Source organism: Sinocyclocheilus grahami, unplaced genomic scaffold (genome assembly GCF_001515645.1).
Source record: "Sinocyclocheilus grahami isolate Dianchi unplaced genomic scaffold, SAMN03320097.WGS_v1.1 scaffold78.1, whole genome shotgun sequence".
In the NCBI taxonomy this organism is placed as follows: Eukaryota; Metazoa; Chordata; class Actinopteri; order Cypriniformes; family Cyprinidae; genus Sinocyclocheilus; species Sinocyclocheilus grahami.
Genome location: NW_015505257.1, coordinates 1,756,788 through 1,776,719, shown reverse-complemented (window position 1 = coordinate 1,776,719; position 19,932 = coordinate 1,756,788). Strand labels below are relative to the sequence as shown.

At 37.0% G+C, this 19,932-nt stretch overlaps 1 protein-coding gene across 1 annotated transcript in view; it reads right to left on the bottom strand.

The window, feature by feature from the left end:
- The window catches only part of LOC107586203 (uncharacterized), a 32,977-nt gene extending 20,713 nt beyond the window's left edge, over positions 1-12,264 (bottom strand). The window contains exons 1-2 of the mRNA XM_016273469.1: positions 12,256-12,264; positions 12,176-12,217 (exon numbers count right to left, since the gene is read on the bottom strand). Of these exons, the coding sequence (XP_016128955.1) occupies positions 12,176-12,217; positions 12,256-12,264 (51 nt within the window). The remainder of the gene's footprint in view (positions 1-12,175; positions 12,218-12,255) is intronic.
- Between the last annotated feature and the right edge of the window lie 7,668 nt (positions 12,265-19,932).

The window sequence follows — 19,932 nt, the reverse complement described above, 5'->3', positions numbered from 1 at the left end:
TTATAATTTTTTATTAGTATAAGTATAATAATAATAATAATATTAAATAAAATAACAATTATATATTATATTATTATTTAGAGGTATTTAATAGGGTCATGAGGCTTATTTTTCATATTTTTTATAAATAATTTTTTTTTTCAATTTTAAGTTAATATTACAAATGCTTAATAATAATAATAATAAAAATAATAACAATTTTTTATTGTATTTATCATTACGTCAGTCTCATGGCCCTTATTAAATTAGTTTTTATTTTACCCATTTTTATTGCTATTATTCATTTATTATAAGCATTATTATATTATAAATACTTACTACTACTACTACTACTACTAATAATAATAATAATAAATAATAATAGTTTTAAAAAGACCATGACATTTTATTCATTCATATTTTCATTTATTATTGGTAATGTTATATATAATAGGGTCATGTAATATAATATTTTAATATAATAATTATTTGGAGGTATTTAAATGGACCATACATTATTTTATAAATGAGTCCTATGACTTGGTTTTGGCTGTCTGTTGCAATGAATTTTACTGTAATGTTCTGATAAAATCATCTGTGGTTTTATTACTGCCAGAGTAGGGTGTGCATAATCCTCCAGCATTTTCAAAAATAGCACAGGAAAGCAGTAATCCTTCAGAACAAAGGTAAATTAGAATTGTCCCACTGAGCAGATGTTTATCATTAGACAGGCAATGTGACTCCGTCAAGACAGGCCTATAATGAAACACTGGCACGTTTAAAAGATGCTTAAAGGCAGCTGAAAGCAGAGCAGTCATGATAAACATCTTTCATTTACAGAACATCTAATTCCTAAATGTTTGACTCATACACTTAATTTGGCTTCAGATTCATTATTCAACGTTTCCAAACTGATGGAGCCCCTGCCCCCCATCTACAGCCCATCTTTCTCTCCTAATCCCCCTCTCTCTGTCTTCCTTTTTCCCTCTCCATCACACACAGCCCTTACTGAAAATTAGCCCAATTTAGCCCACCCCTAATGGCCCCGGTGCCCGCCGCCCTACAACTAATGGCACTGGGTCTTTTCCTTCATTTATGACCAGTAATTAAGTCTCTGTTGTTTCAAGGCAAATTTGCACACTAAGAGCCCCAATTTTTTACAATTAATTCTGTAGTGCTCATATGACGTGGCTTTTAATTACTGTATAAAAAAAGCAAGCACCTGGGACTGCAGCCTCCTGAGTGATTCATGATGATGTGGAGGCAGATTCAGAAATTCACAAATATTTCGCAATAAGCTTGCGTCTTTTGAACTCAGGCTGATTTTCCGTGTGACATTTTTAAATAGGCATTCCAGTTGTTAAATGAAAAATGCAAACAAACATCCAATATCCTAATATTAAAATGAAGAATTATTATTTGTCAGAGTATTGTTTGTCAGATGGTTTCGTTTGAAGTGGCAGCAGTCCCCCTGGAGGAACCTGCGGTTAAATGCTTTTATGATACAATTATCCTCTTGAGACCCTGCAATTTATTTTTAAGTCTACTATAGAGCACTTTCTTTTTTTTCCTTTCTTTATAATTTCTTTATAAAGACTATTCTTGACAGTTTTACATTCAATATAATATAATATAATATATAATTAAAATCATAAAATAAACATTTCCATTTATAATAAACTAAATGTTAACTGAAATAAAATAAACACTTTTTGCCAAGACAATGTTTCTCATTTTAATTTAGTATAACTAAAATGACTAAAACAAAAATTTACAAATTCCATAGACATATATAAAAAACCAAAACTACACAAAATGACAAAAACATAGAACAAAATTACTAAAACTGTAACCTAATTGACTCCTATAACACTTAATATAATCTTGATGATACTAAAATAATGCTGAAATATAACAATATAATGTAATGACCACTGACTGTACATTATCCCCCTAATTACATAACAAATGGACATGGTGTAATAAGTTTATATAATTTAGTTTTGTGAGAATAATGAAACCACAGAGTGACATAAGAAACATGAACTTTCCACAGCTATGAAACAAATATAATATATTGATTTGGATTATGTAAGAATAAAACTGGTAAAAAATGTTTTACGAGAAAATAATACAGTCTTTATACTTTGAAATTTCCCTAGCTGTTTCTTTGTGAAATTTACTAGCAACTTCAGAGTGAAAATTGTTTCAACACTTGTTAGTCATAATATAGAAAAAATAAATAAAATACATAATGATATAACATAATATAACAGTATAATATAATAATACTTTCATATTGCTTTTAATATTTTATATGAACACATAATGAAAAAATAAATAACCTTAAAACGAAACACTTTTTGTAAACCTATAAATGCTAAAACATTTTTTGTTGGGCCTCAGAGAGGGTTATAATAGAGCTGGATTGAGATCAAATTAACTCTGGATTACACCTGTTTGAGAATCTTGGCAGCTAACTACGAACTAAAAGTAACATCTGCTTATTTACATATTCAAAGAAAGCTAATTATGAAAGCAAGAGCTATCCTCAACACAAAATGCCAACGAGCAACGTGCGTTCGCATGTCGTTTCACCGCCAGCATTTTTAGACACTATTCTTAGAATTCAATAGAAGCTTAACTTCCAGCTAATTGACTTAATTGCTTATCCTCGTACCTCAAAAATTAGTATGATCTCAGACCAGAAGTCCTTTCTGTGCATTTGTGTGAGTACAAATCGAGTATGTTATTTTTAGTTACTGAGTCAGAGCGTCATAGTCGTCAGCATATGAGACATGACAGGAATACCTGCAAATGTGTAGCGAGGCAAAAGTGTGTCCATGAGTCAGACTTTAAACACAAAGCATATAACACCAACAATTCTGAGGGCTAACAAAGCCTGGTCACAGGATCGTAGGCTTCTAGACGGAGTGTAAAGATGAAGTTCAGAGAGGTAGACAGGAGCTAGGTTATGTAGGGATTTATATACAAAAAGAAGTATTTTAAAGTCTATTCTCTGACAAACCAGCAACCAGTGTAGAGATTTAAGATTGGAGTGATGTGTTCATGTTTACGACACTTTGAAAGAAGTCTAGCCGCAGCGTTTTGGACAAGCTGAAGACGCGCAATTTGAGACTTAGATATACCACAATATAAGGAATTGCAGTAATCTAGATGAGACGCAACAAACGCATGAACAGCTATTTCTAGAGCTTTAGGAGTGAGAGTTTTTAATTTTAGACAGAAAACGAAGCTGATAAAAACTGGATCCGATAACAGAAGAGATATGTTTATCAAATTTTAAATGCTGGTCAACAAGAACACCTAGGTTCCGCACCCATGAGGATCTAAAAACGGATCAGCTTTCCAGCTCAGGGCTTATACACAGAGTTCTCATTTGGACCAATTTTCCTTTGGTCTTGTCTTCATTTAGGAAGAGGACATTTTGGGATAGCCATGATTTAACCTCCTCTAAACATTGCAGAAGAGAAGAAATCGCAGTGGAATTTTTTCTATAGGTTGGTAGATAGATTTGCGTATTATCTGCATAGAAATGAAAAGACACACCATGTTTTCTTAGATAGAATAGAGCCCAGAGGTAGCATGTAAAGAGAAAACAGAGAGGGAGCTAAAATAGAGCGTTGTGGAAGGCCACCGGTCAGAGGTGCAGAAGAAGAGGTGAAATTACCCAGCTTCACTAAAAACTTTGTCAGACAGGTATGACTGAAACCATTTCAGAACGTTTGCTTTTAGACACACCTAAGACAATCTAGATAATAGTGTGGAGTGGTCTACAGTGTCAAAAGTTGGCGATAAATCTAAAAGAATAAGAACCACAGAGTCTTCTGAATCAGTAGAGAGGTAAATATCATTTAACACTCTCAAAAGGGCTGACTCAGTGCTGTGAGCAGACTTAAAACCAGATTGAAAAGCCTCATAAATACAATTACTTGTCAGAAAACACTGAAGTTGATTCAGCACAATTTTCTCCAAAACTTTTGAAATGAAAGGTAAGACAGAAATTGGCTGTAAATGTTTTAGGACAGAAGGATCCAGTGAAGGCTTCTTAAGCAGAGTGACCGTAGCCACTTTAAGATTGGCAGGAACAGAGCCAGTTAGGAGACACTTATTAATAAGAGACACCAAACCTGGCCCATTCGAATCTATAATTAATTTTTAAAATCTCGGGTGAATGATATCGCTAGAACAGAATGAAGGTTTAAAAGACCTTTATTTGCATCTATTGTTCTAAGAAGAACCTTTAACGTCCATGGAACATTTCCATTCCACAAAAGGTTCTTACATTTTTTTTTTATTATTGTTCTTCACACTAAGATCAAATATGTTTTTGTTTTTTTGTGTGTGTGTGGGGGGGGTGGCTTTTACACTGGTTGGTTTTAAAGGAACTCAGTTCTATGAACTAGCCAAGGCAGTCCCCCAAGAACTACATTTTCCCCTAGGGCCCACTATTTTCCTGGTTGCACTTGCATCACTATGCACCAGGAATTCTTGAGTGACATAAGCCAGCTTACAGTGACGCCATTCAACAACATCAGCAGCTGGAGGATAGAAAAGTACCTGGACTTCAGCATTGGTCCATCTATTGCCGTTTTCTATGTTCGTGGAGTAAGTATACATAAACTGTGTGTTTATACAACTTTTGTTTGTGGCCAATCAACATAGTTCATTTTGTGCTGGGTTACACCCTACTACGCTAATTTAGTCCTCTCAAAAGGCATTTCCTATAATTAAAATGGTAAATTCCTAAAAAAAATGGGAACATATTGCATAAGAAACATCGGCACCCATCATTTTTAAAAAGCCACGTAGAGACACAGTTTTACATAAACTTACTCCACGAACATGGAAAATAGAGATAGATGGACCAACAGCAAAGTCCAGGTACTTTTCTGTCCTCCATCCTCTATAGCCATGATTTAACCTCCTCTAAACATTGCAGAAGAGAAGAAATCGCAGTGGAATTTTTTCTATAGGTTGGTAGATAGATTTGCGTATTATCTGCATAGAAATGAAAAGACACACCATGTTTTCTTAGATAGAATAGAGCCCAGAGGTAGCATGTAAAGAGAAAACAGAGAGGGAGCTAAAATAGAGCGTTGTGGAAGGCCACCGGTCAGAGGTGCAGAAGAAGAGGTGAAATTACCCAGCTTCACTAAAAACTTTGTCAGACAGGTATGACTGAAACCATTTCAGAACGTTTGCTTTTAGACACACCTAAGACAATCTAGATAATAGTGTGGAGTGGTCTACAGTGTCAAAAGTTGGCGATAAATCTAAAAGAATAAGAACCACAGAGTCTTCTGAATCAGTAGAGAGGTAAATATCATTTAACACTTTCAAAAGGGCTGACTCAGTGCTGTGAGCAGACTTAAAACCAGATTGAAAAGCCTCATAAATACAATTACTTGTCAGAAAACACTGAAGTTGATTCAGCACAATTTTCTCCAAAACTTTTGAAATGAAAGGTAAGACAGAAATTGGCTGTAAATGTTTTAGGACAGAAGGATCCAGTGAAGGCTTCTTAAGCAGAGTGACCGTAGCCACTTTAAGATTGGCAGGAACAGAGCCAGTTAGGAGACACTTATTAATAAGAGACACCAAACCTGGCCCATTCGAATCTATAATTAATTTTAAAAATCTCGGGTGAATGATATCGCTAGAACAGAATGAAGGTTTAAAAGTCCTTTATTTGCATCTATTGTTCTAAGAAGAACCTTTAACGTCCATGGAACATTTCCATTCCACAAAAGGTTCTTACATTTTTTTTTTATTATTGTTCTTCACACTAAGATCAAATATGTTTTTGTTTTTTTGTGTGTGTGTGGGGGGGTGGCTTTTACACTGGTTGGTTTTAAAGGAACTCAGTTCTATGAACTAGCCAAGGCAGTCCCCCAAGAACTACATTTTCCCCTAGGGCCCACTATTTTCCTGGTTGCACTTGCATCACTATGCACCAGGAATTCTTGAGTGACATAGGCCAGCTTACAGTGACGCCATTCAACAACATCAGCAGCTGGAGGATAGAAAAGTACCTGGACTTCAGCATTGGTCCATCTATTGCCGTTTTCTATGTTCGTGGAGTAAGTATACATAAACTGTGTTTATACAACTTTTGTTTGTGGCCAATCAACATAGTTCATTTTGTGCTGGGTTACACCCTACTATGCTAATTTAGTCCTCTCAAAAGGCATTTCCTATAATTAAAATGGTAAATTCCTAAAAAAAATGGGAACATATTGCATAAGAAACATCGGCACCCATCATTTTTAAAAAGCCACGTAGAGACACAGTTTTACATAAACTTACTCCACGAACATGGAAAATAGAGATAGATGGACCAACAGCAAAGTCCAGGTACTTTTCTGTCCTCCATCCTCTAGTTTTTGAAGTTGCTGACTGACAAACTTAAATGACGTTGTTGTCAGATGGCTTCAGAGTTCCTACTGGCGGTGCGAATGCAACCAGGTAAATAGCCCTAGGGGAAAATTTCGTTCGGTGGCTAGTTCCTATAACCGAGCTCTTATAACTACCTGGTGTGAAAGCCCTTAGTGAACAGTTCTTAAAAGAACCATGATTTTTTTTAGGTTGAAGAACATTTTAATCTAAACAACCTTTTGGTTCACCCTAAAGAACCATGAAAGTTCCAGTGCTCCAAGGTTGCAATGTTGAAGATACTTCATGACCAACAATGCCAATAAGGAACATTTTGGAACCTTTATTTTTAAAAGTGTACTGAGCTTATGTCCAGTTACTTAGTAAGGTGGACTTTTCTGTCCTCCATCCTCTAGTTTTTGAAGTTGCTGACTGACACACTTAAATGACGTCGTTGTCAGATGGCTTCAGAGTTCCTACTGGCGGTGCGAATGCAACCAGGTAAATAGCCCTAGGGGAAAATTTCGTTCGGTGGCTAGTTCCTATAACCGAGCTCTTATAACTACCTGGTGTGAAAGCCCCTAGTGAACAGTTCTTAAAAGAACCATGATTTTTTTAGGTTGAAGAACATTTTAATCTAAACAACCTTTTGGTTCACCCTAAAGAACCATGAAAGTTCCAGTGCTCCAAGGTTGCAATGTTGAAGATACTTCATGACCAACAATGCCAATAAGGAACACCACTGCAAAAAAAACATTTTGGAACCTTTATTTTTAAAAGTGTACTGAGCTTATGTCCAGTTACTTAGTAAGGTGATCAAGTATACAAGTAGAGATCTTCTTGCATGTTGCTATCAAAGGCAATTTAGCTATATAAAACAATGAACTATGAAACGTCTGTCCAATATCTCCTTTCGATGCACATGTCCAATGGGGGGGGGACTTTAAAGGTGGAAAGGGTGAGTGGGTAACTACCCACTCCTGAGCACCATCAGAACAGGACTTATAGCTGAATGGGCCACCAACATCAGGCAAGAGTGTAATTGGCAGGAAATAGAGGCAAGGGGGACAGATTTGAGGGCATCACCACGTAAACACACACATGAACGCATATAGGCACAAACAGAAACGCACACACGTTCGAGCCCCAGGGTACCACAGCATCTCCACTGCAGTGTGTCAGAGCAGCTGATAATCCAAACACGTAAGCAGCTGGCAGGATGAGAGCGACATGGGAAGTTGGTTATTACTGTTATCATCATAACTATTATCATTATCAGCCCAAGCAGCAGCAGGTCCCCTTCATCTGGGAGCGGTGCGTCATACGGCTGGGTCGAAACCATGAAGTGCAAGGAAGCGACCTGCGCTGAATGTAAAATACAAAGACTGGGGAAAAATGGGTTGATTCACTCCATTCTTTCGATTTCTCTGCCTCTCCCTCACCCCCTCTTCCTCTTATCGCTCTTGTCCTTCTCAATTTTATGTTTTTCTTGAACTAGCACAGATCCATTTCTCTGCTTTTTAAGGATTTGCACAGTCTCCTATTCTGTATGGGACACTGTGACAATGAAAGCACCTACATGTCCTCTCGTACATTGATTTTCTTTGCCGCTCACATACTCGCGCCCCCTCGCCATGTATACCGCGGTAAGGCCGTGCCACTGTACGCTGGTGGGCTGAATGCTCATGCCTTTCAGAGACAAAGAACCACCAGTTGTCTTGTCTCTCTCAAACACCGTCTTTCTCCATTCCTCCCCCACTGGACGCCATTCGAACCCCCGCAAGAGTTTAATCACGTTCTTCTGAGACTAGCATCTTTTCTCTTATCTCCGATTGGCACATATCGGAGGGCGAAAGGAATCATCATATTTGTTTTTTTTGGACGTCTCCCACTCCGACAACCCACTGCAAACACGGCACACAATGCCCGTCATCATGCTTTAGGGCGCCAAATCAGAGAGGGTGACTTACTGCTGCCATCAAGTGGCCTTCAGGGAAACCGCAACCTGTTGCTCAAAAGATTCACAATAAACCTGTAGTGTACATGGGCCCAAACCTGCAGAAATTACAAATAAATAAATGTAATAAGATAAAAAAATAAATAAAAGGAAATAAAGGAACTTATTCAAACAATTACAAAAATAGTTTTTTAACTAATTTAATTAAAAATAATTGTAATTAAATGTTTTTTTATGAACATGTTTTTTTTTCCATTTACTCTCACTTTTCTCATTACTTTTCTGTGTGCAACATGGAAATTACGCAGATGGCACCTGCATTTGCCTTGTAGTTTTTTGCCCTGCATTTTCCATATGCTACAAAATAGTCTGCATGTTCAAAATAGCATCTGCATCAACTATAATCTATTATTTGATTATCCTAGTTCATTTAGATAAGATGGGTATACTAAAACAAATTTTTATACGATACATCACAAACTCACTTTCTCACATAATTACCTTTAGGATGTATAGTAAGTTTTTTTTATAGCAATAAAGACTGCACTTACTGGTTTCAGGCATCTGAGCATTGTCGCTCGTTTTCTCAAAAGTAAAGTAAAAACTGTTGTCGATAACCTGGTCTTGCAGGGTTTCAAGCAAACACACTTTCCAACAGTGTGTTAGGCTGTCTGTAAATAACATTAATGATTATGGATGCCAAGTACATAATTGACTGAGGAGGTGGATGCAGGAGGTTTATCTTTCCCAGTGGGGTTAATCAGGTTAAGTACAATGTTGTCATGTGTGCTTGATGCTAATCCTGCCTAATCTAAGGACATTATCTTGATACATATCCAAAAGGTGGAAAGATTAATGCTTCAGAAACAAAATGCAAACCAGTAATGTGACAAGATTGTGTTATCTGGACTAAAACTCATTTTATGTTCCCGTCCCACGTGCCTGTGGGACAGGACTCCTCATCTTCCTGAGGGTTTTTAATACTCCATCGGATGTGACTGATCAACGACCCCTTGAATAAAAGCTCTGAGGCGAATGCAAATTTCATGGTGTCTTAAAATAAACATGTTATAAATAAATGTGTACTGTAATGCTACTACATATTTTTTTCTCTCTCTTTATGCATTGCTCTCGTTCACTCAAATCTCCAAGAATGGCCTGAACTGTTTTGTTTTGGGGTTTTTTGGGAGGGATATATGTGTATGGACATTTTGTCATTGTGGTGGCTGAATGGTTAAGGATGTGGTCTGCTAACAAGCATGGAAGGATCATTCTGTACAGTAGTAGTGATCCATGAACTGGAGACAACAAGCCTTCTGCATTAACACTGGCACAATATTAGTGATACTGTACTAATCACACATAAGATCCTTGAAGATCCTTGACTAAGTGGCATAAGGCCCACAAAATAACTTATTCTGGGCAAACAATGCCCACTTAGAATGGAAGAGATATCTAAAGTGGGCAAACACAGTTTAATTGTTTTTATGTGATATAGGAGCTCAGTTATTGGAACTAGCCACCAGGTCGATCCCCTGAGAACTACATTTTCCACTAGGGCCATTTTCCTGGTTTCCATGCGCACCACCAGTGGGAAATCTAAAGTGACAAAGCGGCAGACAGCGACGTCATTTAAGCATGGCATTCAATCTCTAGAAATGGTTGTACAGAAAACAGGACATTTCAACATATAGAAAACAAATACTCTTGAAAGTTGCATGAAGTCATCAAATCAGTTTAGAGCTTGCCAGATCAAGAAAGTGCTCACCAGGTTTTCAATGGGCATCAGATGAGCGGACGGTCAGCAATTTAACTCTGAGGCTATGGTATTAAATTTGCGATGAAACGGAAGTAGCAACAGATCTTTTCTTCCATATTGTGACTTCCATCCAAATAAAAAGATTATCACAAAAAAAAGGTGGGGCGGGGACTTGGTTTAATCATTAATTTGCTGAATGGATAGAGGCAGATCTGAATGCAGGCTTGCAGTCGATTGTAAGAAAACAGCAGAGTTGAATTTGGACTAAATGATTGGAGAAGTTCAGCATACGTCACCAGAGAAGTTATAAGATCTACATGCGTTTAGAAAATAGATAGGGTCATTTTTCATTTCACGCTTTTGGCTTCTGTCCTAAAAGCAAAGTGACTAGTAACAGTAACTAAGCATGTTACTACACAATGAAAGGTAATATCTAAAACTGAATGGCCTTGGAGCCTCTACTGCATAAGCGCTGACTGGTGTATAAGTTTCCAATCTCACTATTTTGACCCAGCTATTTGACATGGATAATTCATGCACCATAATTGAGGCGCAAACAGTTTTAAGTTAGAAAATGTCCTCTACTATAACCATATCACTGATCTGCAGAATGAAGCACATCATCTTTATCTGAGAAGCTCTAATAAAATGCCACCATCGGATCAGTGAACCTGATAAATGTCAGTAAACTCCAAGTTTACTCGAGTCAAAGACATAACTTTGGAGGGAAAAAACGGGATGGTATTTAGAGGCAGAAAATAGAAGCACTCTGTACTCAATGGAAAAGATAATCCACAAAGTACAAAAGACTGATGTTGTACCTTCAACTTTCTTACCATAATTTATAGCCAGTAAGGTTTCAGACAGTTAACCTCAATATTAACATTTAGTAAATGTAGAGACACATGCTAGACGTTTCCTACAACTGAATCGTTTTCATAAAAGCCTTGTATACTATAGGCTTAATATACTCCAAAAAAAAGTCTGCCTGCAAGTGAATTATGCATAATTATAACAATGCAATTTAAACTTAATTAAATATAATTAACTTGAATATTATCTTTATGGTAGTTTGCTGTAATGTAACATCAATTCTCTGTATGTACTTTAGCCTCGAGCATTTACTGTATGCTCCACTCAGTGCTTGTCTGACGTTATCAAATTCGATAAAAATGGTAGCCTACAATTATGTGAACTTTTAATACAAAGTAAAGAAATTAGTATTAAGCTAAAGTACATTCATAAAGAGTTTACGGTTACTGATGTAATATAAGTTTTACACTCAGGGAAAGCATTTTTACACTTTTAAATTAAAAGAGTGTTTTACTCACAAAATATTATCAGGGGAAATGGTTCTCAAGGTAGTATACAGTATTCTGTTAATTGTCAGACAAGCATTTATCAGTAATATTTGACCAGGGCTGGTGCCTAGTAAAAAGGGCCTAGCGATGCCCTGCTGTGAATATTTCTCTAGTAAATTGATAAAAATGTGTCTAGCTAGAGTAAACTGGGTGTATATAATTGTAACGCTATACTTAAAGTAACCTCTCTCTTAGCTTAAGAGAATTTTACATATTGTTCTATCGAGATTTTACATAAAGTAGTTAAAAAAAGACTGACTGAGAGACAGCTTGTGCCCATTTTGAATTCATTGCACGCGCTTTATACCACCCGCCCCCCTTCACAGCCAGTCAGATCATTTCTTAGGAAAAGAAACGAGGGAAAAGTGTTGGGAACGCTGTTGGTATCGTGAAACTTTGAAAGAATTGGCAGTGGCGTATACAGTGAGAGTGTGTGTCTCGTTACTGATAAGAACTGGCAGTTATAAAGTGAGCTTGCCGGAAGATTTTCCTTTCAGCCAATGCAGCCGCCCCACAGCAAACAACAGAGGAGAAATCCATATTGATTGGAGGCAGCTGACTCAAAGACATGACCGAAGTGACACACATTCACATTAGTGAAACATTATTCAACTGTTGTGGTGACCAAGCATTTCTTTTCGAAAGGCCTTCAAAATGGGGGATTATGCTTGCTAAATCTCCGCAGTAAACAGCTTTGTGTGTAGTGTGTGTGTGAGTGATTACCGGCGTTGAGTTTTCCGATCCAGAACGGGTAATTGCTTCTGACTCATATTAGACCTGCAGGTGTGCTGATAAAGAGTGACAGTGCGCATGCGCACATTTGTCAAGGAAAATAAAATCATTATTTATTTACATAAATTACGAGGAATTATATAATATCGGAATGGAAAATAATTTTTGCTTTTTCATTCTGAAACTTTTATTGTTCTCTGTTTATTTCTGTATCTAGTTCATTTTTCTTGTAGCTCTGGAGAATGGAGCAGTGAAGTAATGGTGCGATCAAGTCATGTCGGATAGATCGTATTTACGAGTTGAAGGCACATGAACGCCACCACAAAGTCGTAATTATGAGTGGGAAACTCGAAATTTTCTTTAAGCCGAGTTGGGGGAATTTCTTTAAGTTTCCGAGTTGGGGGCGTGTCAATGAGAAACATGGCGGAATCGATGGATGCAAGGTCTGTAGTTGACAGTAAATTTTTGTTTAAATTGATAGTTTAGTTGTTACGCAGCTGAAATCCAAGTAAAAAAATGCAGACCCTGTTGTATTTTCTTCTCGACTAAACTGACTTGAACGCACCTGACGTCGTAATTATGACTTGTCAACTCGTGAGTACGAACGTCCCAGGAGGACTTGAACGCAGGGGGCTATCTGGAGAGGACTGCTGCTAGTGACACATCTTGGACACGCACAGTGTTTTTGCTTCGTTTCTTTCAAACAGCGGAGGTGCATAAACTGATCTGTGACTGGACTAAGGATGGAAGGGAGTAGTGACGGTGAGGGTGGATATGAAGATATGGACTTAAATAATTGGACGGAAGTACGGAGAAACAAATGAGTTAGGAGTAATAGTAGTATAGAAGGCAGTAGTTCAGATGGGAGTAAAGAAGGTAGGGTAGTGCGGAGGAGGGAGGTTGAAGACGAGGAGTTTAAAGTAATTTTGAGTTTCAAGGAAGGAAATGATATAAGAAAAGTGAGTCCGGTGGCATTGACTCGCAGTTTGAAGGAGGAAATTGGGATATAAGAAAAGTGAGTCCGGTGGCATTGACTCGCAATTTGAAGGAGGAAATTGGTGAAATTGTGATGGCGAAAGTGTTGGGAGATGGTAGGTTGTTAATTAAATGTAAAGATGAGAAGCAAAGGGAAAAGGCGAGGAAGATGACTAAAGTGTGTGGCAAAGAGGTGGAGAAAGCCAAGAAGACAGGTGATGGACCCTTTATGAAAGGCGTTATATATGGAATCCCAGTTGAGGAAAAGTTGGAGGATTTGAAGTCAAACATAAGAGGTGGGAAAGTTATTGAAATGAAGCGTCTGCAAACAAGAAAAGGAGGAGAAAGGGTTGATAGTTTGTCAATATTGTTGGTATTCCAAGAGAGGGTGTTGCCGGATAAAGTGAGAGGGGGTTACATGAGTTATAATGTAAGAGCATAACACATAGTAGTATTTTGCAAGTGGAATATTAACAAAGCCTTTGATGAAAAATGTTGCAGGACGAACAAAGGACACATTTGCCGAGGAGTTTGACTGCATGGAGCTCATGATACCTGTTGGCTTTTTTGTATCACCTGTGATGAAGAACTGTTATAGAAATGCACTCAGTAACTGAGAACATTCGAATATTGATTTCATTTCCAGTCACAGTGAATGTCCTGCTCTAATATGATAGATTCTAAAATAACAATGCAACCATTGACTCACTACAGTAAAATCATTAGATAGAAACAGCAGAAACACATGGTTTATACTCTACCTTCTCCAATACTGCCACACAATCATTATTCTATCAGCTATCAGACATATTTATATTGAATCATTCTCCTGCACTTGGGACTTAGGTTCATGGATCAGCCCTTCTTCCTCCAGACTTCAGGGAAAAAAATGGTAGGAGTAATCTTTACAAACTATGATTGAGAAAGAAAAAAACAAGATAACAAAAACATTTCTCTTAAAGCTTTTTAAAGTTGATATTATGTATTGACCCATGATAACAATAGAAACTAATATTATTGTCTGAAATATTAATATCAACCACGCGTCCCAATTTAAAAATTATTGATTCATTTGCAAAGTAAAGAAATATACAGGGATTTTCATAGTCGTATTACTAAAAAGAAATTGTGGCATAAATATGTTTGATTTGTTATCTTCCATTTATCCCATCTTTTGAACAAACAGGCTTGTTTTCTTTTTATCTTTTTTCTTTTTCTTTTCCCATTATACCCCTGAGAGATTAACTGGAAGGTTCCACCCTTTTCTGTCTACAGACAACTGTCAAAAGTTACAAAATCAATAATACTATTGTAAAACAATGTTTTGGCAAGTTGTGTTTTTTCTGCATTATGCTTTTTTGAGATTAAGATTCAGGATTCATGGTTCAAAGTTGAACATTTATGTTTTTTAATGTCATATAAGGATTAAGTTCACTGAAGCACATGCCTGCATTACATGGTCTGGAATCACTCTCAAGAAAAAAAAATTCACCCTGCAAAATAAAGAAATACCTGATAATATGTCATAATACAGAATGGTGGGAATAAGTCAATTACATTGTAAAAAGTAATCACTGAATCTACTTAAGAAAAGCGAGTAAACATAACTGATTTTTACAAATTTGTTGAATTTACTTAATTACACTGTGTTATGTGAAGTTTCAGGAGGATGAAATAGTTAAACTAAACAACTTTAGTAAACAGTATTTAAGAGCATCTAGTTTGTTGGATTAAATCCCACTATGTGCCCTAATAACTCTAGACGGCTGGTGAGGGTGGAATCCAGTTTACCGAAAGACTCTAAACCAGTGGTTGACTCCATACTCATAGAACCCACCCATTGTTAGAATATTCTCAAGGTTGGGAGGGCTGGGGAGGGTGGACGGTTTTTTGGGCCTGAAGGTTTCTTTCAAACCGCGGAGGTGCATAAACTGATCTGTGACTGGACTAAGGATGGAAGGGAGTAGTGACGGTGAGGGTGGATATGAAGATATGGACTTAAATAATTGGACGGAAGTACGGAGAAACAAACGAGTTAGGAGTAATAGTAGTAAAGAAAGCAGTAGTTCAGATGGGAGTAAGGAAGGTAGGTTAGTGCGTAGGAGGGAGGTTGAAGATGAGGGGTTTAAAGTAATTATGAGTTTCAAGGAAGGACATGATATAAGAAAAGTGAGTCCGGTGGCATTGACTCGCAATTTGAAGGAGGAAATTGGTGAAATTGTGATGGCGAAAGTGTTGGGAGATGGTAGGTTGTTAATTAAATGTAAAGATGAGAAGCAAAGGGAAAAGGCGAGGAAGATGACTAAAGTGTATGGCAAAGAGGTGGAGAAAGCCAAGAAGACAGGTGATGGACCCTTTATGAAAGGCGTTATATATGGAATCCCAGTTGAGGAAAAATTGGAGGATTTGAAGTCAAACATAAGAGGTGGGAAAGTTATTGAAATTAAGCGTCTGCAAACAAGAAAAGGAGGAGAAAGGGTTGATAGTTTGTCAATATTGTTGGTATTCCAAGAGAGGGTGTTGCCGGATAAAGTGAGAGGGGGTTACATGAGTTATAATGTAAGAGCATATGTGCCTCCTCCTTTGAGATGTTACAAATGCCAAAAATATGGACATATTGCAGCTGGATGTAAAGAAAAACAAAAGTGTGGAGGGGAGCATGAGTATGGGAAATGTGAGAATGGGACAGAGATTAAATGTGCTAATTGTGGAGGTGCACATATGGTGACAAATAGGGGTGTGAAGTGAGGAAAAGGGCAGTAGAAATATAGCAAATAAGAGTTAACAAGGACATATCCTATGCAGACGCAGTAAGGAGAAAATAGTGGAGAATAATGGGAAAGAAATGGAAAAGGAACATTCAAATGAACAGGTTATGACAAAAAGTCAGATAGAAGATGGAGATATGTTACTTGTAAAAAAGAAGGATTTTGTGTATTTCATGGCTGAAGTGATTAATTGCACATTCCAAGCAAAGGGGAGGTCTGAGAAAATTGAAATATCTTGCAGCAAGATATTTAAATATTCAAGGAATATCTGGGAGGGGGGTACAAGAAGAGCTTAAAAAACAGGAACACGTAAGCAAAGAATCATGGTCACAAGATTAATTCTAATCATGTTAGTTCTCCAGGAATGCAAGGAGTTTATTGTCGAATGGCCAAGAGTTTAAAGGATTTATTGAGGGGTTAGAAAATAAACCTGATATAATATGTGTTGAAGAGACATGGCTTAAACCTAATTTAGATTTTGTGATTCAAGGATATGTGTACATATAAGAAGGGGTAATGGGGGAGGATGTGCTACTTTTGTTAGGCAAGGTATTTCATATAGAGAAATAGAAAAAGGGAAAGAGCTGGAGTATGTAGTTGTGGAAGTTTGGTTAGGGGATGGTAGGATGGTCATTGTGAATTTTTATAATCCATGTCAGAGGTTGGAATTGGAAAAATTGGAGGCAATAAAAGGCTTAGATAGTAGAAGGATTATTTGGTGTGGTGACTTTAATGCTCATAGTACTCTTTGGGGAGGGGAAAGGACTGATAGGAATGGTTTGATAGTGGAAGATTTGATGGATGCTGTGGGACTTGTGTGTTTAAATGATGGGAGTTTTACGAGCATTATACAGATACAGACAAGTTTAGACTTGACATTAGTGTCACAGTCATTGGCAGGTATTTGTTTGTGGGAAGTCATGAATCAAACAACTGTTGGAAGTGATCATTACCCTATTGTTTGTAAAGTAGGTAGTGGAAGCAGGGTGGAATTGGAAGATATATCAGAAAGGTGGGTATTTGGAAAGGCACAGTGGGATAAATTCACAGAGGTAAGTGAAGAAAATGTAAAAAATATAAAAAAGAGAGCAGGATATAGAAATTAATGAAAATGTGAGAGAGGCAATAATTGGGGCTGCCAATCAGACAATTATATGAAAAGACGGAAGTTAGTTCCGTGGTGAAATGATGAGTGTAGTGACGTAATAAGAAAACGCAATAAGGCTTTTAAGGTATTAAAAAACACGAAGCAGGGTGGAATTGGAAGATATATCAGAAAGGTGGGTATTTGGAAAGGCGCAGTGGGATAAATTCGCAGAGGAAAGTGAAGAAAATTTAAAAAATATAAAAAGAGAGCAGGATATAGAAATTTTTAATGAAAATGTGAGAGGCAATAATTGGGGCTGCCAATCAGACAATTATAAGAAAAGGTGGTATGAAAAGACGGAAGTTAGTTCCGTGGTGAAATGATGAGTGTAGTGACGTAATAAGAAAACGCAAAAAGGCTTTTAAGGTATTAAAAAACACTCACAATTTCCAGCATTTCATAGAATATAAAAGAATGCAAGCAGTGGTTCGAAAGACTATTAAATAAACTAAAATATATATATATTGGAATACATTTTGTGATTCAATAGGAAGCACAACAATTAATCAAGTTTGGGGAATGATAAAGAAAATGAGTTGAATAAGACGAGAGGGGGGATACCCAGTATTGGAAAATGGAGGGGTGGTGGCTAGCAATGATATAGAGAAAGTAGACATGTTAGCTAAAGCATTGGTTGAGGTTCACAGTTCTGGAAATATATTAGAAGAGGGGAAAAGGGGAAGATAAAAAACAAGTGATGCAAATAAAGAATTGTTGGAAAGTGAAGAAGAGAGGGATGATGTTATTAACTCTCCCTTCATGTTAGGGGAGCTGAAAAGGGCCATTAGTAAATCAGGACTTACTGCACCAGGAAAAGATCAAATCTGCTATACCATGTTGGACCATATGTCAGATATAGCGTTAGAGGTTATTTTACATTTATATAACAAGATTTGGCAGGAAGGGAAATTACCAGGAAATTGGAAAAAAGCCGTTATAGTACCCATTAGGAAAACAGGAAAAGAACCCACCAATCCATATAACTATAGACCAATAGCATTGACATCTCACATGTGTAAAATAATGAAATGTATGATCACAGAAAGATTATCATATTATTTGGAAATAAGGAACCTCAGATCAAATTATCAAAGTGGATTTAGAAGAGTTAGGGGAGCAATGAATCCAATAGTATGCTTAGAATCAGATGTGAGGAAGGCACAAGTGAATAAAGAGGTAGTGCTAGCAGTATATTTTGATGTGGAAAAAGCCTATGATTTACTGTGGAAAGAGGGATTATTAATTAAAATGAAAAGATTAGGAATATCAGGGAAAATGTTCAGATGGGTGAAATAATTTTTGTATGGACGCTCGATAGAGGTGAGAGTGGGAAAAACTTTTTCAGCAAGTTTTTTGGTGGATAATGGAACGCCACAATGAAGCGTTATAAGTCCTCTGTTGTTTTCAATAATTATTGATGATGTATATAATAATATTGGGCAAGGTATAGGGAAATCTTTGTTTGCGGATGATGGGGCAATGTGGAAAAGAGGTAGAAATGTTGAATATGTTGTGAAACAGTTGCAGGAAACAATCAAAAGAGTGGAGCAGTGGTCTTTGGAATGGGGATTAAAATTTTCTGTTGAAAAAACAAAAACACTCTTTACAAGGAAAAAAATTGGAGCAGAGGTCAAACTGTATTTATATGGCAAGGAGCTGGAAAGGATAGAATCATTCACATTTTTAGGAGTGTGGTTCGATGCTAGGCTCACATGGAAGGTACATATTGATAATGTCATAAACAAGCGTAAAAAGGTTTTAAATGTGATGAGACGTTTGGTGGGATCAGAGTGGGGAGCTGACAGGTTTAGTTTGAAAACGCTAGGCTCACATGGAAGGTACATATTGATAATGTCATAAACAAGCGTAAAAAGGTTTTAAATGTGATGAGACGTTTGGTGGGATCAGAGTGGGGAGCTGACAGGTTTAGTTTGAAAACTATATATATATATATATATAGGTTTAATACGATCAGTTATGGATTATGGATGAGTGGTATATGGGTCAGCATCTAAAACCTTGTTGAAAAGATTGGATGTAATACAAGCACAAGCGTTAAGGATATGTAGTGGGGCTTTTAAAACAACATCTGTGCCAGCGTTACAGGTAGAAATGGGGGAAATGCCATTGGAGCTAAGAAGACAGCAAATCATGACAACATACTGGGTGAATTTACAAGGACATAATAACCATCCTGCAATAAGTGTTATTGAACCATGCTGGGAACATGGAAAAAGGCAAATAAATAGCTTTGGTTGGGTTGTTAGGAAAAAGGCAATTGAAATGGGTATAATGGAGAGGAATTACTCTCCAACAGTAGTTCTGCCAACTATACCTCCTTGGTTTTTACCACAGCCAGAGATAGATTTTAGCCTCCTTGAACTGATGAGAGACGAATATGGGGGAAATTATAAGATATTTAATTCATACATCAGAGGAAATTATTACGGTTATTTACAGATTTATACCGATGGTTCTAAAGATCCTAAAACAGGTAGAGCAGCAGCAGCAGTAGTAATCCCTGAGTTTAATGTTGAGTGTGGAAAGAGAATTACCGATGATATATCTGTATATGCATGTGAAATGATGGCCATGATTATTGCTTTGCAATGGGTAGAGGAGGTCAGGCCAGAGAGAGTGGTAATTGCATCAGATTCATGTGCAGCATTAATGAGTTTAAAATTTTGCAACTCCAGGAGTAGAGAGGACTTATTGTATGAAATACTACAATCATTATTCAGAATTCATCAAATACATTTGTCTGTTAGGTTTGTGTGGGTTCCTGCACATGTTGGAATTGATGGGAATGAAAAGGCAGATAAAGCAGCAAAATGTGCTTTGAAGAGTGGAAATAAGCA